This window comes from Triplophysa rosa, linkage group LG7 (genome assembly GCF_024868665.1).
Source record: "Triplophysa rosa linkage group LG7, Trosa_1v2, whole genome shotgun sequence".
Classification (NCBI taxonomy): Eukaryota; Metazoa; Chordata; class Actinopteri; order Cypriniformes; family Nemacheilidae; genus Triplophysa; species Triplophysa rosa.
In genome coordinates, this window is record NC_079896.1 from 19,379,376 (window position 1) to 19,397,639 (window position 18,264).

The 18,264-nt window shown below is 42.1% G+C and overlaps 1 protein-coding gene and 1 long non-coding RNA gene across 4 annotated transcripts in view; one reads left to right on the forward strand and one right to left on the reverse strand.

Annotated features, from left to right (window-relative positions):
• Window positions 1-1,362, forward strand: part of btbd8 (BTB domain containing 8) — a 43,252-nt gene extending 41,890 nt beyond the window's left edge. For all 3 annotated transcript variants that reach the window (XM_057339075.1, XM_057339078.1, XM_057339076.1), the window contains one exon: window positions 374-1,362. In XM_057339075.1, the coding sequence (XP_057195058.1) occupies window positions 374-909 (536 nt within the window). In that variant the 3' untranslated portion in view covers window positions 910-1,362. The remainder of the gene's footprint in view (window positions 1-373) is intronic.
• Window positions 1,363-2,005: 643 nt separating this feature from the next.
• On the reverse strand, window positions 2,006-4,985 carry LOC130557375 (uncharacterized). Its single transcript, XR_008963297.1, has 3 exons — window positions 3,307-4,985; window positions 3,120-3,166; window positions 2,006-3,010 (listed from the first exon to the last, which is right to left on the reverse strand). It is a non-coding gene; the product is annotated as an uncharacterized LOC130557375 (long non-coding RNA).
• Window positions 4,986-18,264: the final 13,279 nt, after the last annotated feature.

Here is an 18,264-nt window from a genome sequence, read left to right on the forward strand (position 1 = left end):
TGTGAACAAAAGAGACATTTGAAGGGTTTTCTGTGTGCATCACCCTTATGGCAGCTATCTGTCTTTATACTCGAAAATAGCTTCATGCATAATTTTGGATTTGCCCATCTGCCTCGATGTAATGCATGTGTCATTGAATGAAATACATTTTGATTATTGACGGTGAAAAAATGATAACGTAGAAAGAATCCAGTTAGGATTTATTTGCATTTTAAGCATGGTCTTAACTGCTCCATGGCAATCGCAGTTGCACTAGGGGTGAATCTGTACATCATGTGGAGTTATGTCTTCAGAAATACTTGTGCTTAAAAAAGAATGCCAGACATGAGGATAAATCAGTTGGTCATTGTGCAGTATTGTCAATTATTTTTAGGGGACTTAGATGGTTGTGAGACAAAGGATCAAACCTGCACACATGACCGACAGCCGTCTAAAGCCCTGTCCCCTATTTATGAGATGGATGTGGTTGAAGACCTTGAACAAAGCATGGATGTGGACAGGAAAAATGACCCGCTGCGGGAGGAGTCACATCAGGATGGTAACGATGTAGAAACGGACGAGGTTCAAGAGGAAGAAAAGAGTGAAGACAGCGAGTTTGCAGAGAGAGACTGGAGTCTGCTTCGACAGTTGCTGTCTGACCAAGAGTCACATCTGGGCATCATAAACTCAGTTCCAGAGGATTTAAACCTCGCACAGTACTTGATAAAGCAGACACTGTCCCTGTCTCGAGATTGCTTGAATGAAAAGGACTACTTATATAACGAGAGGGAAACGTTTAAGCGCTGGGCTGAGCTTATTTCTCCATTGGAGGACTCAACCACCAGCATCACTGTGACCAGCTTCTCGCCTGAAGATGCTGCTTCTCCACAGGGTGAGTGGACCATTGTGGAGCTGGAGACACATCACTGACAGCAACAGCTGTTCAGGGTCTCCTGGTCCGAATTACAGGCAACATTCTGTGGACTGCTTGGATGGGGCAGTATACCTTCTTTTATGCTTCTTATTTTGAGGGGTGGGGGTTTAACCTAAGTGACTGAAGTTGTCATTTTGTTCTCATGAAATGGTACTATATACGGTACTAAGACTGGACTACAATAACCTCAGTGCAGTTGCTTTGCATGTGAGAAATTTTCTAAATTCTATTGTTTACTTTGATGCGTGTTGCTTGATCAATTGTAGAATACTAAAATGCATTTTCTTGTTGCTCTTTATGTCTCTCAGTGATGAAGCTTCTAAAATATTTTGAACAGAATGTAGAGTATGTAAATGGTTTTGATTTATTCAATTACTGTGTTTAAAACAAATAAATGCTGTGTTTATCTATATTAAAGCTCTTTTCAGTGTCACTCTGTCTCAACCTTTTCATTGAATTTGGGAAGAAGCTTATCTGCCTGTCCAACTGAGAAGTGCTACAATGATTTACATTTATTCATTTGGCAGACGCTTTTATCCTTGTTATATGTAGGAGGAGAGCATATATCAATGATAGAGTGTATATACTCCTATTGCAGAATAATATTACATCTGTCTTCTTCGTTCATTAGAGAGCTGTAAACTAAAGTGCTCTAATATCAAGAAGCCAAACTTTTCCTAGCTTTACCAAAAACTTAACATTTCTACTATAACTTGCTAATGTTATAATTTATTCACTGTCTGATATACCACTGTATAAGACAGCCTAGTGTTTTTATTGTAATGCTATTGTTAGATATGCTTGAAGACTACACTGTAAAAAAAAATATCGTAAAAAAACGGTCAAATCACTGGCAGCAGCGGCTGCCAAACAAAAACCATAAAATTAAGATGAAACTCCGTAAATCAAATAATGGAGAAAAACATTACATTTACGTAATTTTTCTTTAAATGTTTTACAGGGAAACACAGTTATTTCACAGACTTTTCCTTAATTATTACGATCAAACACCTTCAATAAAGTGACTGCACATAAGGTTTTACAGAAAAATACTGTTATTTTATGCTTTTTTCCCTGAATTATAATGATAAACCTCTTTAAACTATGTGAAAGTACTAATGTTCTGCAGAAAAACACTGTTATTTTACAGTTTCTTTCCTGAATTTTTTCAGTCAAATACTTTTAATACAGTAAATGCTCTGTAACTTTACAGATATTGGCCATGAATTACTAGTCAGATACTGTCAATAAAATGAAAAACACATGTTTAGCATTGTAGAATAACATTTTATTTAGGTAAACATATTAATCATATGAACACAATCACCATAATTTGTAAATGTACACTCGAAATACACAATGATTGACTTCTTTACAGTACAGAATTACAGTATATGCTTTAAACAAATGGTTGAATATAATAAATAAATAAAAAGTACATCCCCATACAATACATTCATCAAATTCTTATAAAACAAACTTTTAATCCTGGAGAAATACAACAGTTTCAAGTGGTGTTGAAAACATTTACACAGGGTCACAAAAAGGTATCGGAGGAAGTTTTGATAGTATATTTGGACAAACATCAAACTGTCAGAATAAGTAAATCATACCATAAGTAAAAACATACCACAAAAAAGTAAATGAGTCTGTGGCAAATATGCAATGTAGTAACGTTAGATAAAGGACTGAATCTGCCATCATTATACATTACGGCAATGTGAATACAGAGTATACTGTTAGAAAACAAGTTACAATGCTAACTTAAATGTAAGTCTTATAACTTCCATCATTAAATCAGCAAAACAAGTCACCAGTTTAAAGGAATGGACAATTTTTCTTTCACAAATGATGTAAATGTTTAACTGTACGTGATTGTTATTGTAAGAGTTAGAAAATAAAAAGTCCCTTATTTTGTTATGTTTTAACCCAAGAAATACGTAACCCAAACGGTTACAGAGTTACATTATAACAGTATTAAGCATACATAATATTACACAATTGTTAATAACAACATAATACAAATACTCAGGTCGAATGTTTAAACACTTACTACCGATGGAGTTTGGGTGCCTGGGTAGCTTTTCTTCCCTTCATCTAAAAAATGAGAGCAAATGTTTTATCATTAACAGTTATTGTTGAAATTAGTGTTTAAAATGGAATGCAAAAGAAAGTCAGAAAGAAATCTAACGTTACACATACTTACCAGGTGTGTGTACTGCCCAGGCAAATCTTATCATATATTTCTGTGTACTTAAAGAAAAACACGTGTGAGAAGAGGAAGATTACTTAAGCTCAATATTATGTAGAATGTTATAGCATTGAAGTTAGTGCTAATATCGCTAATCACGATTAGCATCACACTAGACGAAAATACAAAAACAAGTTTTTACCTTCTGCTGGTAAAGCTGTTAATGCGTGTGATTATTCTCCAGCAGCCTGCAACTTCCACACGACTTCGTGTCTTCAGCGCTGTTTACATATAACTGGACCATCAATACTACTGAAACTAACTGACAGACATCAATTCCTCGCGTATGTTCAAAATGAACCAGTGAAGGGCGCGAACAGCTCTAATTGGCTAGTTTCCTGAATGACAGTAAGTTTACCCAATCGTGCTCAAAGCAGCACGGGGAGTCAACCAATGACATCTGTTTACCAATAGCAAGTGTAGTAACAACAGCTATAGTTAAGATAGGTTGTTTTTAAAAGAAAATAAACGTGTTTAGTTTTATTTGAATGTTGCTATATATTTAATTGGTCAGATGTTTTCATTGCAGTATATGAATAAAATTAACTAATGTATGGTACAAGTTTAATGAATACACACGTTTGGTGCTTGGAAGTGGTTTCTAAAAAACAGGCACACAAATATAAAATGTTTCAGTGCCATTACATGAAACAAAATTAGGGCTGACGACAATCAACAAAAATGCAGCCACTACTTTTACAAAATAGCAAAAGAGCAAACAAGATGCTTATGACATACTGCAGGCCTATATGAAAAGATCATTACTAAATGTATTAACATTATGGTAACTTACAGCTCGATGTATTGTCCTAGAATGATCCTCTTGAATTTGAACAAATCTGTTAAGCCTCTGGCCACATTCTCCAAAGTTCTATTCTGATTACGTTTGTTTTCATATGTTTCTTTAACTGCGGTTTTAAATCAGTCCATTCTCCTGTCTTTAAGGTTTTTCTCTCTGAGCTAACCAGGTTTAATGTATGGACTGTAGTGGTTAGGCCATAGCCATTCATGATATGAGAAAAAATGAATTTATTAATGATTATCATTAATCATGTTTTTGTTGGCTAGACTATTGCAACTTTTGTCATGTTTACTGCCATGTGCTTTCTCTCCCTGTTGAAAAAAACAGCCTTATGCTACTGTAGTTAGGTATGTTTTGAAGCATGGTAGCTGGTTTGAGCTGGTCATGTGCGGGGCCCGGTTGCATAAAGCAGCTTAATTTTTTCCCTTAAGTATGACACTTTAGAGGTGATTTCCCTTTACCGAAGACAATAGGAGAATAACTTTAGTAAAACTTAAGGTATACTTAAGGACACACTTAAGGCAAAATTACACTTAAGGTGCTTTATGCAACCGGCTGGTTCTCAGCTTAAACCAGCTACCATGCTTCAAAACATACCTAACCAGCATATGCTGTTTTTTTCAACGGGGCTGTCATATCACTTTCAGGAAACATGAAAGTTCCAACCTCAAGAGTAGTGCAGCTTTGTAATTTTGACTGTGTATTGTTTAAATGTACTGTAGCCTAACTAAACAGTTTGCTAAAAAATTTAACGTAAAAATATGCATATACACTAATAAAAAAACTAAGATCTGACTTAAAAATATGGAAGAAAACCGTTAAATTATTTGTACAGAAATAAACCTTTATATAATGAGCAACAAATTTAATTACAGAAAATTATCATAATTTTACATAAATTTGTATGTTACTTAAGAAAGCAGTAAAAATACTGTATAAATATTACAGTATTTTTTCTCTACAAAAACAAGAAAAACATGTAATTTGTCATTATTGTCTTAACACGTAAAATAATATGTGGGTTATTAATTAACAGATAATTGTCTGTAATTTAATGAAATTTGTATACAATTTAAAAAAAAGAAAAAATTACAGTAAAATATTAAGGTTTTTTCCTGTTAAAATACAATCTTTTTTTACAGTGTATGACATTAGTGATACTGACTAAATTAAGGTTAATACGTTTCTGTTAATTTTCACATGTGACCATTGTTCGTCCTAATAAATTTACATAAATAATACCAGAATGATGTACTGTTTCTATCAATTATCATAAACATCCAGCAGACTTGTAGCCATAGTTACCTCCTGAGACAAAATTTGGTAAAAGGCTATTTTAACTACTGCTCATAAGGGGTTCATGTGTCACCAAATTGCAAACAGATGTTGATGTTTCGAATTATGTCGCCATGGCACGGCAATAAATGTATGGCAAAAAGGAAGCAGAAAGTGTCTCCTAGTCGTTAGACTGAGGGATTTAGATTGAATTGAAATTGTATGTTTTGTCAATTATGGGGCTGATTGCATGTCACAGTCATAGCGCCACCAACTGGAAACTGCCACCATATAGTTCTTGGGCTGGTCATTGGTATGGAAGCATATTGGTAGCTATTTTCAATTTGAAATTTAATACGCAAAATGGTAATGCAGTATGTAAAATGACAATGCAATTGTGTATTGAAATATACATTTTAAATAGCATATGTGCAACATTAAGTGCAAAATTAAAATAAAAAATCAATTATATCACACAATGACGCTGTATCGGAGAGGGGGCCAGCTCTAAATGCATTTTCAAATCCACATTGAATTTTGCAACACCCAACGCGCTGTGTAAATGAAAATGCAATCCCAATTGTTCAACCTGTTAATGTTAATGCATTTAGGGAAAATACAATTTTCATTTTGCTACAGTTTTGCTTGACTATCTTAAACATACAGTATATTATCAATCCGGGGAATGCATTTTCATTTTCATTTTGCAACTTAAAGAGCGTTAAAAATAACCATTTAAATAACATATTAAAACTAGTGTAGGAACTGACAAATGTAATTGATATAATTACATTTTCATTTTGCACTTAATGTTGCACATATGTTATTTAAAATGTATATTTAAATACACAATTGCATTGTTATTTTACATACTGCATTGCCATTTTGCGTATTGCATTTCAAATTGAAAATATCTACCAACATGCTTCCATACATTGATGCTTGAAGCTATATTTAGGGTCCACCAAGAGTGTGAAGATCATGCAAGACCCTCCCTAAATACATGCAACAGCCAGGGCTGCGGTTGTGGAGTACAAAGATGTTTAAGCTCCAGTTTTTTTCCAGTTTCAATCTCAAAGGTTAGACTATACATTTATTGTAAATTATTGTTAACTGTGATCATTCCTGCCTGTCAAGAATTGATTTGGCTTATTTTTTCCTTGGTGATTTTGCAGACATCTGTTCAATGAACATGATAAGATCAGTATGAATATCTGAACAGGAGCAGTGATTATGCCAGCTGCACGTTGTACAGTATACAGACGCAATGTATACCTTTCTTTTGCTATTTAAGACTTGTGTTGTGAATGTGCTTTTTCTCAGTCGCTAATTTAGAATCGATGTGAACGCTTTATATCACCTACAGTACACTTTGAGCATCTCAAACACCACCACTGTTGACACCCCCCTCATTCACTAATGCAGACTTATGTACCCGCCAGATCCTTACGCTCTGCAAACGAACAACGTCTTGTGGTGCCATCCCAAAAAGGTAAAAAATCGCTCTCACGAACCTTCTCTGGATCGGTTTTGTGTAATGATCTGCCTGCTGCTACAAGATCAGCAGATTCTGTGGCCATCTTTGAGAATCGGCTGAAAACACATCTCTTCCGTCAGCACCTGACCGATAATTTCTGACTACTATATCTTTTCTACTCTATCTATATAACAAAATAAAAAAAACTTAGCTCTGTACACTGTAGTAGGCTTTGTGAGACATGTTTTATTGCACTTATGCTTTTTGTTTTCCTAATGTTGACCCAATTGTTTCCATTGTTTACCCAACTTGTAAGTCGCTTTGGATAAAAGCGTCTGCTAAATGACTAAATGTAAATGTAAATGTAGAAAACTAATGAAAATACAGAAAAGCTCTAATGCAGGAAGCCCAGGTTTTGATTAGACATGGACACTTGACTTTACCTATAATACATTTTACATCTTTTCATATAGGAAGTAAGGTAGACAAATGAATCTACCCAAATCACCCAAGACAGCTACATAGCTCACACTTGATACAAAGGAGAATTTTACAAAAAAAAAAGATAACTGAAATTGTTCAATAATTCCACTGGTTCAACCTAAATCACCAAAGACATGGTAGTATTTTAGAAAAAAAAGCTTTTAATTTTGAGCATGCGAAATTCGTTCGGACGGTAGTTCGAAAATGGGCGGGAGCGATTCCTACATTTTTTAGATTTCTGTACCGAGAGGTCATGCACACTGTGACGTTTTGATCTTCTATTGGTCTCATGCACTCACGTGACGTGAATTCGCAGGTCAGAGTTCACCAAACTTGAACTTTGCTACGCAGCAAAATGCGAAAGCGGCTTGCGTTTCCGGGCTGACGCATTCGCATGTGTATGCATGAAAGTCAAAGGAACGAACAGTTAAGTGTGACCGCGGCTTTAAGAGTGTGAACAGTCAGACTGAATCTTTAAACTCACAGTTTTGATTTAAGTCATTAAATCAAAATGGACCATTCTTTATGGAATATTGTCAATGTCAATGTCAGTTTTATTTATATAGCACTAATTAAATTCAACCTAGGTTGACCAATGTGCTGCACAGTTTTACAGATGATTAAAATACATACACAAAACAGATACAAAAAAAAAATTAGTTACAGAAAGCCAGGTCAAAGAAATATGTTTTCAGCAGAGACTTAAAGGTGAAAAGTGATGGGGCTGTTCTTACAGAAAGGGGCAATGCATTCCAAAGTCTGGGGGCAGCAACAGTAAAGGCACTATCACCTCTAGATCTTAGCCTAGACTTTGGGATACATAATAAACGCTGGTTGGAAGACCGAAGAGGAACTGTGGGCCTATATTCAATTAAAAGATCAGATAAATAAGAGGGAGCCAGACCATGTAATGCTTTAAAAGTTAGTAACAAAATTTTAAAATCGATTCTAGCGAACAGGCAACCAGTGTAGAGAGCGTAGAATTGGAGTGATGTGCTTACGTTTTTTTGTACTTGTTAGTAGTCTTGCTGCTGAGTTTTGAACTAATTGTAGGCGGGATAGGGCTGAGTGGCCAATCCCGTAATACAAGGAGTTGCAGTAGTCCAATCGAGCTGTTATAAAAGCATGGATGACTTTCTCAAAATTTTTACTAGATAAAATAGGCTTGGCTTTAGCCAGTAGTCTAAGCTAGAAAAAGCAGGACTTTATCAGCATATTAATCTGTTTATCAAATTTAAGACCTTCGTCAAAAATAAAACCTAAATTTTGAACATAGGGTTTTTTCCAGGAGGTCCAATCCCCTAGGCTAATATTTGGAGTAGTTGAGTTCGGTGGACCAAACACTATAGTTTCGGTTTTATCATCATTTAGATTTAAAAAGTTTAAAGATAACCAGGTTTTAACATCAGACAGGCACGACGCAAGTGTATTCAAGTCGATTGAGGTTTGCTTTAGGGGTAGATAAATTTGGGTGTCGTCAGCATAACAGTGGAACGACAGACCATATTTCCTAAAGATGGAGCCCAGGGGAAACAAATATAAGGAGAAGAGGATGGGAGCCAAAATGGATCCCTGGGGAACGCCGCAAGATAGGGGAGCCACTTCAGAGGCAGAGTCACCTATCTTAACTTTAAAACAACGATTTGTAAAATATGATTTAAACCAGTCTAATGCACGCCCTGTTATCCCTACACAGTGCTCCAACTGTGACAGCAAGATTGTGTGGTCGACAGTGTCGAAGGCGGCCGTCAGGTCAAGTAGCACTAATATAGAGAAATTACCAGAATCACCATTTAATAACACGTCATTTAAAACCTTTAAGAGAGCAGTTTCAGTGGAATGATGTTTTCTAAAACCTGATTGAAAAACCTCAAAAATGTTATTATCAACCAGAAACGTTTGAAGCTGCTGAAAGACTACTTTTTCTAAGATCTTAGAAGTAAAAGACAAATTAGAAATAGGTCTAAAATTTGACATAACAGTGGGATCCAGGTTTGCCCTCTTCAACAGAGGTTTAACTGTGGCAAGTTTTAATGCATCAGGCACGACACCGGTAGCCAAACAGCGATTTATAAAAATTATTAGATAAGGACCCACGACATCAAAAACATCTTTTAAAAAATGTGGTGGAATGGCATCAATACAAGAGCCAGATGGCTTTAACTGCCAAACTATCTCATGAAGAAGTGACAGGGAGATTGGTTCAAATGTGGAAACTCCACAGTAAAGATAGGGCAAACAGATGGGTCCCAAACAGGTTGAGGGATGGCCAATCTAATGGCCCTAATCTTACTTATGAAGAATCCGAGGAAATCATCACAAAGCACATCAGGTGCAATAAGAGGCTCAGAGACAGTTGGGTTCACAATTGAATTAAAAATAGTAAACAATGTTCTGGGTCTATGCAAGTTCTTATCAATGATCTCAGTTAAAATTTTGGATTTAGCTGCTTTAACAGCCTTCTGGAAATGAAACAGTGAGTCTCTTAAGAGTTCAAATGAGATCTGGAGACGATCCTTCTTCCACTTTTGTTCCGCTCTTCTACAGACCTGCCTAAGCGAGCGGATATGATCGTCAATCCAGGGCTCTGATTTAGGTTTCAGGCTTAAGGATTTTTCTGGAGCGACAAAATCCAAGACAGACGCACATGTTACATTGAGTTTATCCAGAAGCTCCTCTTCACCAAGATCACTGGAACTGAAATCCAGTCGTTCCATAGCATTAGAGAAGGCATTGTATTGTGTTGAATAATAAATGATTTATCCGTGCAGGTCATTATTTTTTGTTTGTGCCCTCATCGTTTTTTAATCAAAATCTGATTACCGGAGTGGCATATTCTTCTGTAATGAGAAGTTTGATGGCTTGGCCAGAACATCCGTTATCCCCTTCAAAGTCTGCCTCTGAATAAAAAACATTGGATCCAATTAATTTGCAGTACAAAAACAAACCACAGCCTCTATTTTCCTTCTTCCATATTTCGTTTCACTTTAAAGTACATTACAATTGTCAGGTCCCGGGTCTGAGCACCTGCTTGTTCTTGTCTTGTTTATGTTTCTTCCCGCCGAGCACATGGGACATACCTTTTTTGACAGTTCTACACGTGCTCGATCTTTACTTTTGGGTGCCCCGCCCCCCTTGTTATCCACTCATCACCGCACACCAGTTTCTACTTCTGCTAATCACACCCCACCGGTTTCCACTCTCGCTAATCTCCTCTCTCCCTTCTTATTCTTACAGAATTCCTTGGTTCTGGGTCAGTCCGTTAGTTTTTCGAGTTCGCCTGACTACTGGTCTTGTATTTTTCTAGTCGAGTCTTGTCTTGTCTTGTCCAGTTAGATTCTTGGCTAACTTGTGCTGTCTGTCTAGGCTCAAGTCTCTTGTGCACCCTGCTTGGTGTCCCCATTCTCACGCAGATCGTTGCGCTGGTGGCCTTGGTTTCCCTGCTGGTTAGCGACTGAAGGATCTTCACCCTTTGAGGATCTATCCCCTCCGGGGTTGTTCGAGTGGATTTACCAGATTCTTCCTCCGGGGTTGTTCGAGTGGATTTACCAGATTCTTCCTCCGGGGTTGTTCGAGTGGATTTACCAGATTCTTCCTCCGGGGTTGTTCGAGTGGATTTACCAGATTCTTCCTCCGGGGTTGTTCAGGTGGATTACCAGATTCTTCCTCCGGGGTTGTTCAAACGGATTTACCAGATTCTCCCTTCGGGGTAGTTCCAGCGGATTACCAGTTCCCCTCCACTGGGGCTTGTGTTGCTGAACTTCTCGTGACTCTCTCCGTGAGTTAGGCCCTATGGCCTCACCCAGACTTTTTGTGTTTTCCCTTGCCATTTCCCCGGCCGAGCGCTCGAGCCCATTCCCCTGTTGATTTCTGTTTGCTTTACCCTGTCGTAAGATTCTGTTGTTCTGCCATTAAAGCTGTTTGTGACCCTGCATTTGACTCCCGTCCTTCTGGCATGACAGAACGGACTGACCAGAATGGAGTCAGCAGGACCTGATCATCTCCGCTCCGCTGTTGTCCAACAGGGGGTCCTGCTGGGTCAGCAGGCCACCCAGATCAGTGCCACCGTCCAGGAGGTGGGTGCCATCAATGCTCAGATAACTGAGCTTGCGACCCAGCTCGACGAGCTTCGGTTGGTCTCAGCTACCGCCACAACCGACCGTCGTGAGCCCGAACCTCACACCAACAATCCCCCGGTATACGACGGGGATCCAGAATCGTGCCAGGCTTTTTTATCCCAGTGTGCCTTGGTTTTCACTCTCCAGCCCCGCCGCTACGCTTCGGAGACCTCTAAGGTGGCATATGTGTTGACCCTCCTCTCTGGTTGGGCCCGTGAGTGGGGTATAGCGGTATGGAATGCCAAAGCTCCCTTCTGTTCCACCTTCGAGGAGTTTCGCATGGAGATGGCGAGACTTTTTGACCGCTCTGCTCAGGGGGATGAAGCCGCCGCTCTGCTGTCCCGTATCGTGCAGAGGGAGAGCTCGGTCACGGACTACGCCATCCGGCTCAAGACACTGGCGGCGGCGTGCGATTGGAACGCTAGTGTGGTGCGCGCACGCTTCCTGGAGGGCCTAGACTACGCCATTGCTGATGAGCTGGCCGCCCTAGATCTGCCTAGTGAACTTGAGGCACTCATCAGTCTCGCTCTTTGGGTGGAGAGCCGACTCGTCCGGCGTCAACAACGTCGCTCCTCCAATCTTCCCTGGCGACGTCAGCCCTTGTCGCCCAACGAGACTCCCTCGACTTCTGATTCCGGTTCCGAGCCCATGCAACTGGGTCGGCTCCGCCTCACCCCTCAGCAGAAGCAGCTCCGCATGGCGCAGGGTCTTTGCCTGTACTGCGGAAAGGCTGGCCATTTCGCTCTTCGGTGTCCTTTAAAAGATCGTGCCCACCGGTAAGACGGAGAGTTCTGGTGGGCGCCACGAATTGTTCAATCTCTCCTCTCGGTCGAGCTCAGTTACCCTTCAAGCTGCTCTTCCAGGGTCTCACCCACTCCGGCCACGCCTTACTCGACTCAGGGGCCGAATGCAACTTTATTGACTCCACCACGGCCCAGAATTGGAGGATCCCGGCGGTCCCTCTTGCCGAACCTATTTAGGCCTGGTCACTGGCGGGCAATCTTCTCACAACCATCACTCACGTCACTCCTAGTGTAAGTCTGCTCCTATCTGGTAACCACAGTGAGGAGATTGTGCTGTACATCATTGATTCCCCTAAGAGCTCTATCGTCCTGGGACATCCATGGTTTGTACAGCACAATCCTCACGTGGACTGGAGGAACAGTTCTATTCTTTCCTGGAGCCAGTATTGTCATGTGTCTTGTTTGGGTCCTGTCTCTTCTCCTGTTTCTGTGTTTTGTGCCCCACAGGTGCAACCCTCTGACCTCACTGACGTTCCAGTGGAGTACCACGACCTCAGCATGGTATTCAGCAGGGCCCGGGCCACCTCGCTTCCTCCACATCGCTCCTTCGACTGTGCCATTAACCTCCTCCCGGGCACTTCTCCGCCAAAGGGTCGCCTTTACTCCTTGTCTGGTCCTGAAAGAGAGGCTATGGATCAGTACATTCAAGAATCTCTCCTAGCCGGGCTCATTCGTCGTTATTCTTCCCCGGCTGGTGCGGGGTTCTTCTTCGTTCACAAGAAGGACGGCTCCCTGCGACCCTGTATTGACTATCGAGGGCTGAATGACATCACTATTAAGAACAGGTATCCCCTACCTCTCATGTCTTCAGCTTTTGAACTCTTGCAGGGAGCCCGGGTCTTCACCAAGTTAGACCTCCGTAATGCCTATCACCTTGTCCGCATCAGGGAAGGAGACGAGTGGAAGACAGCATTTAACACCCCCACGGGACACTTCGAATATCTGGTTCTTCCTTTTGGTCTAACCAATGCACCAGCTGTCTTCCAGGATCTTGTCAATAGCGTTCTGGGTGACATGATTAATATATTTGTCTTTGTGTACTTGGATGACATACTAATTTTTTCTCCCTCGCTCCAGGCGCACACCCAGCACGTTAGGCAGGTCCTTCAACGCCTGCTCGAGAATCAGCTATTTGTCAAGGCGGAGAAGTGCGAATTCCACGCCGAGTCGGTTACGTTCCTTGGCCATATAATTTCCTCAAGGGGAATCAAGGCGGACCCTGCTAAGATTAAGGCTGTCGCCGAGTGGCCCATCCCTGACTCTCGTAAGGCCCTGCAGTGCTTCTTGGGTTTCGCCAACTTTTATCGGCGATTCATCAGGAATTTCGGCCAAACAGCCATGCCCCTTACCGCATTGACCTCCACCAAGGAGCCCTTCAGGTGGAATCAAGACGCTCAGGTAGCCTTTGACTCACTTAAGTCTCGTTTTGTCTCTGCACCTATTTTGTCTATTCCAGATCCTGAACTCCAATTCGTTGTAGAGGTTGATGCTTCTGATGTCGGGGTCGGCGCAGTCTTATCCCAATGGTCTCCTCGTGATGGGAAGATGCACCCTTGTGCCTTCTTTTCTCACCGCCTCAGTCCTGCAGAACGTAATTACGACATCGGCAACAGAGAGCTGTTAGCGGTGAGATTGGCTCTGGGTGAGTGGCGCCATTGGCTGGAGGGAGTTGCGCAGCTTTTCTTGGTCTGGACGGATCACAAGAACTTGGAATATATTCGTTCAGCCAAGAGATTGAGCTCGCGCCAGGCCCGCTGGGCACTCTTCTTCGGTCGTTTTAACTTCACCCTCTCGTACCGGCCCGGGTCTAAGAATCTCAAACCCGATGCCCTCTCCCGCCAGTTCGAGGCCAATGGGAGAGTTCTGCCCAACGAGACCATTCTCCCTAGGGGAGTGGTGATTGGGTCCCTCTCCTGGGGCATCGAACGACGGGTGATGGAGGCCGGTCGAGGGGTGCAAGTTCCAGCAGAGTGTCCAGGGGGCAGGTTGTCGGTTCCGGCTGCGCTGCGCTCCGAGGTCCTTCGGTGGGGTCACTCATCCAGGCTGGTTTGCCATCCCGGTACTCGGGGAACGACGGTAGCCATCCGCCGACGTTTCTGGTGGCTGTCACTGGCCGAAGATGTCAGACAGTTCGTGTTGGCCTGCCCGACTTGCGCTCAATGCAAGACATCCAATTGTCCCCCCGCTGGTCTGCTCCGGCCCTTACCCATTCCCTCCCGCCCTTGGTCCCATGTCGCTCTTGATTTCGTCACAGGGCTTCCCCGGTCAAGTGGCAACACCGTGGTTCTCACTGTGGTGGATCGCTTCTCCAAGGCGGTTCATTTTATTCCTCTTCCCAAGCTCCCCTCCGCCCGGGAGACCGCTCAACTGATGGTGGACCACGTCTTCCGGCTCCACGGGTTGCCGGTCGACGTGGTTTCTGATAGGGGTCCTCAGTTTACCTCCCGGTTCTGGAGAGAATTTTGCAGACAGATCGGGGCCTCTGCGAGTCTGTCTTCAGGGTTCCATCCCCAGACCAACGGGCAATGTGAGCGGGCCAACCAGGATCTTGGTCGTATGCTCCGCTGTCTGACATCCAACAACCCGAGTTCCTGGTGCTCTCATCTCTCGTGGGTAGAGTACGCCCACAATTCCCATCCATCAGCGGCGTCAGGTATGTCCCCTTTTGAATGCTCCATGGGCTATAATCCTCCCTTGTTTCCATCACAGGAACCCGAGGCTGCGGTCGCGTTCGCTCTGGCCTTCGTCCAACGTTGCCGACGCACCTGGAGGAGGGTCAGAGGGGTCTTGGTCCGGACCGAAGGATGGACCAAAGCAGCAGCCGACCGCCACCGGTCCTCTCCTCCTACCTATGTCTGTGGTCAGCGGGTATGGCTCGCCACCAAGGACCTGCCTCTCCGGGTACCTTCTCGCAAGCTGGCACCCAGGTTCATTGGTCCATTCCGCATTTCCAAGGTGGTTAATCCGGTGGCAGTCAGGCTCAGACTTCCTCACACTCTCGTGCGGGTTCACCCTTTTTTTCATGTTTCCAGGGTTAAACCTGTGTTCCACTCTCCCCTCTCTCCTGCCAGCATGCGACCCGCTCCTCCCCCCCTCGTCTAGTGGATGGCTCTCCCACCTACACGGTGAGGAGATTACTAGACATGCGTCGTCGCGGTAGAGGCGTCCAGTACCTAGTGGACTGGGAGGGTTATAGCGCAGAGGAGAGAAGCTGGGTACCCACACGGGACATCCTGGACCAGGCTTTGATCGTGGACTTCCACCGACAATGAGGTGAGCCCCTTCCCAGAGCGCCTGGTGGCGCTGCTGGGGGGGTAATGTCAGGTCCCGGGTCTGAGCACCTGCTTGTTCTTCTCTTGTTTATGTTTCTTCCCGCCGAGCACATGGGACATACCTTTTTTGACAGTTCTACACGTGCTCGGTCTTTACTTTTGGGTGCCCCGCCCCCCTTATCCACTCATCACCGCACACCAGTTTCTACTTCTGCTAATCACACCCCACCGGTTTCCACTCTCGCTAATCTCCTCTCTCCCTTCTTATTCTTACAGAACTCCTTGGTTCTGGGTCAGTCCGTTAGTTTTTCTAGTTCGCCTGACTACTGGTCTTGTATTTTTCTAGTCGAGTCTTGTCTTGTCTTGTCTTGTCCAGTTAGATTTTTGGCTAACTTGTGCTGTCTGTCTAGGCTCCAGTCTCTTGTGCACCCTGCTTGGTGTCCCCATTCTCACACAGATCATTGCGTTGGTGGCCTTGGTTTCCCTGCTGGTTAGCGACTGAAGGATCTTCACCCTTTGAGGATCTATCCCCTCCGGGGTTGTTCGAGTGGATTTACCAGATTCTTCCTCCGGGGTTGTTCGAGTGGATTTACCAGATTCTTCCTCCGGGGTTGTTCGAGTGGATTTACCAGATTCTTCCTCCGGGGTTGTTCGAGTGGATTTACCAGATTCTTCCTCCGGGGTTGTTCGAGTGGATTTACCAGATTCTTCCTCCGGGGTTGTTCAAGTGGATTTACCAGATTCCCCTTCCGGGGTTGTTCAAGTGGATTTACCAGATTCTTCCTCCGGGGTTGTTCGAGTGGATTACCAGATTCTTCCTCCGGGGTTGTTCAAACGGATTTACCAGATTCTCCCTTCAGGGTAGTTCCAGCGGATTACCAGTTCCCCTCCACTGGGGCTTGTGTTGCTGAACTTCTCGTGACTCTCTCCGTGAGTTAGGCCCTACGGCCTCACCCAGACTTTTTGTGTTTTCCCTTGCCATTTCCCCGGCCGAGCGCTCGAGCCCATTCCCCTGTTGATTTCTGTTTGCTTTACCCTGTCGTAAGATTCTGTTGTTCTGCCATTAAAGCTGTTTGTGACCTTGCATTTGACTCCTGTCCTTCTGGCGTGACAACAATACCCACAGGGAATTCTGCCAATAGGAGAAAGTTTTTTATGACTCTTTATCATCTTTTTGACCACTGTTTATAAATTCTTATTCCAATAATTAATTTCTCAAGTAACCATCCAAGTTAGCCTATAGAGACATGATGTTTCCCAGCAGGCACCTGATGTTAAAAAGGTGTAAAATTTACGTCAAACAAAACTTCAAATTTACTTCAAATTGATGTAAAAAAGCAGGTAAAAATGCAAATCAGAATGACATCAAAAACTTTTATTTTAACTTTTACATAAATAAAGCTGGTCACTACACCTATGTAGTAAATGTTTTGAAATTTCAAACAACCCAGCGTTATTTTGATCAGTGTTTACGCTCTTGAAATTGCATAAATAATTTTGAGAGTGTTGTGTTAGTGATGTGAGAAAACTGTGTGATACCAGAGTATGAGTCAATTAGACATGAAGAATCATCTTATGAAACTCAACAGTGGGGACAATTAACAAAATAAAACTTAATGCTGCAATGCAGGCTGGGTAAAATCATAGTAAAAACATATTCATGACTCCCAGCATGCATTGCAGTTGAGCTGTATTAGTTTATGATTGTCACCATTGATTTGTGTGATGAATGTTGATGTCCAAGTGTGCCTGTAAAAAAATCTCCATTTGTTTTGTCACAATACTTACATTTAGGAATCATAAGATTTAAGGATCAATTCTTAAAAAGCTTCTTAACTTTATTACTAAACAATACTTTTCATTTGAAGCAAACAACTGCATTGTCTAAACATTCTCAAATTTTCTCCTTCCGTATTAAAACAGAAGTGTCTGAATTAAGAACACGATTGGAAGCATTGAAAGAGGAATAGTGACTTAATGCTATAAAAAAGAGTCAAGAGCACAACTAAAGCAAACACTGATCGCAACAACAGTGATTTGATGACGTGCAGAATTGTGGGTGTGTTTTGGTGGTCAAAAGGACATCAGTGTGTGGATGTCAAGTTGATGTCAAATTTTCGACATTGGTCTGATTTGCATTTTTTACCTGTTTTTTTTGTCAATTTGAAGTCAAGGTGCCCGCTGGGTTATATCGTGAAATTGATAGCAAAATGTAAACGTTATTGTTTTATGCAAAAAAACACACTTGTGTTATATGGCAGCCTTGCCCGTCTAATATGGTTGCCCTGCCTTATCGAAGCAACGGACCAAAGTCTGTAGGCTTGTAAGAGAGATCCCAGAGCCAACTGATCCAATGTTTTAAAATCTTGCAGTACTGTGATGTAATGCTGTTTGGCCTGCATGGTGCCACATGAGGTCAAACAAGATGTATGTATTTGATCCTGATGAAAAATAAAGAGATGAAAGCTAAAAATATCAAACCGAGATTTAATTAATGTGGAAAATATAACAATCGTGAATCTGTCTGTCTGGTGTTTGCACATTCTTCACCAGCATGCGATTTATTCTCTTCTCTGCAAAGAGAAGTTGCATCACTTCAATGTCTGTTGTACTGTAAAGCTCAGACAATCTTCAATATTATAATAGAATGATATTAAATTAAAAGAGCAAAGTGAAACAAATTTAAAGACGATACAGAAATATGCAGTAATATTTACTATAAAAATACAAAAAACAGATATGTTACTTTTAGGAGTACAGTAATAATGTCTGGGTAGAAACTGATTTTCTGTAGTTTTATTCTCGTATTTTACTGCAGGCGGCAGTGCAGAACAATCTACCAAACAATAACAGGCAGACGAATCAGCGGA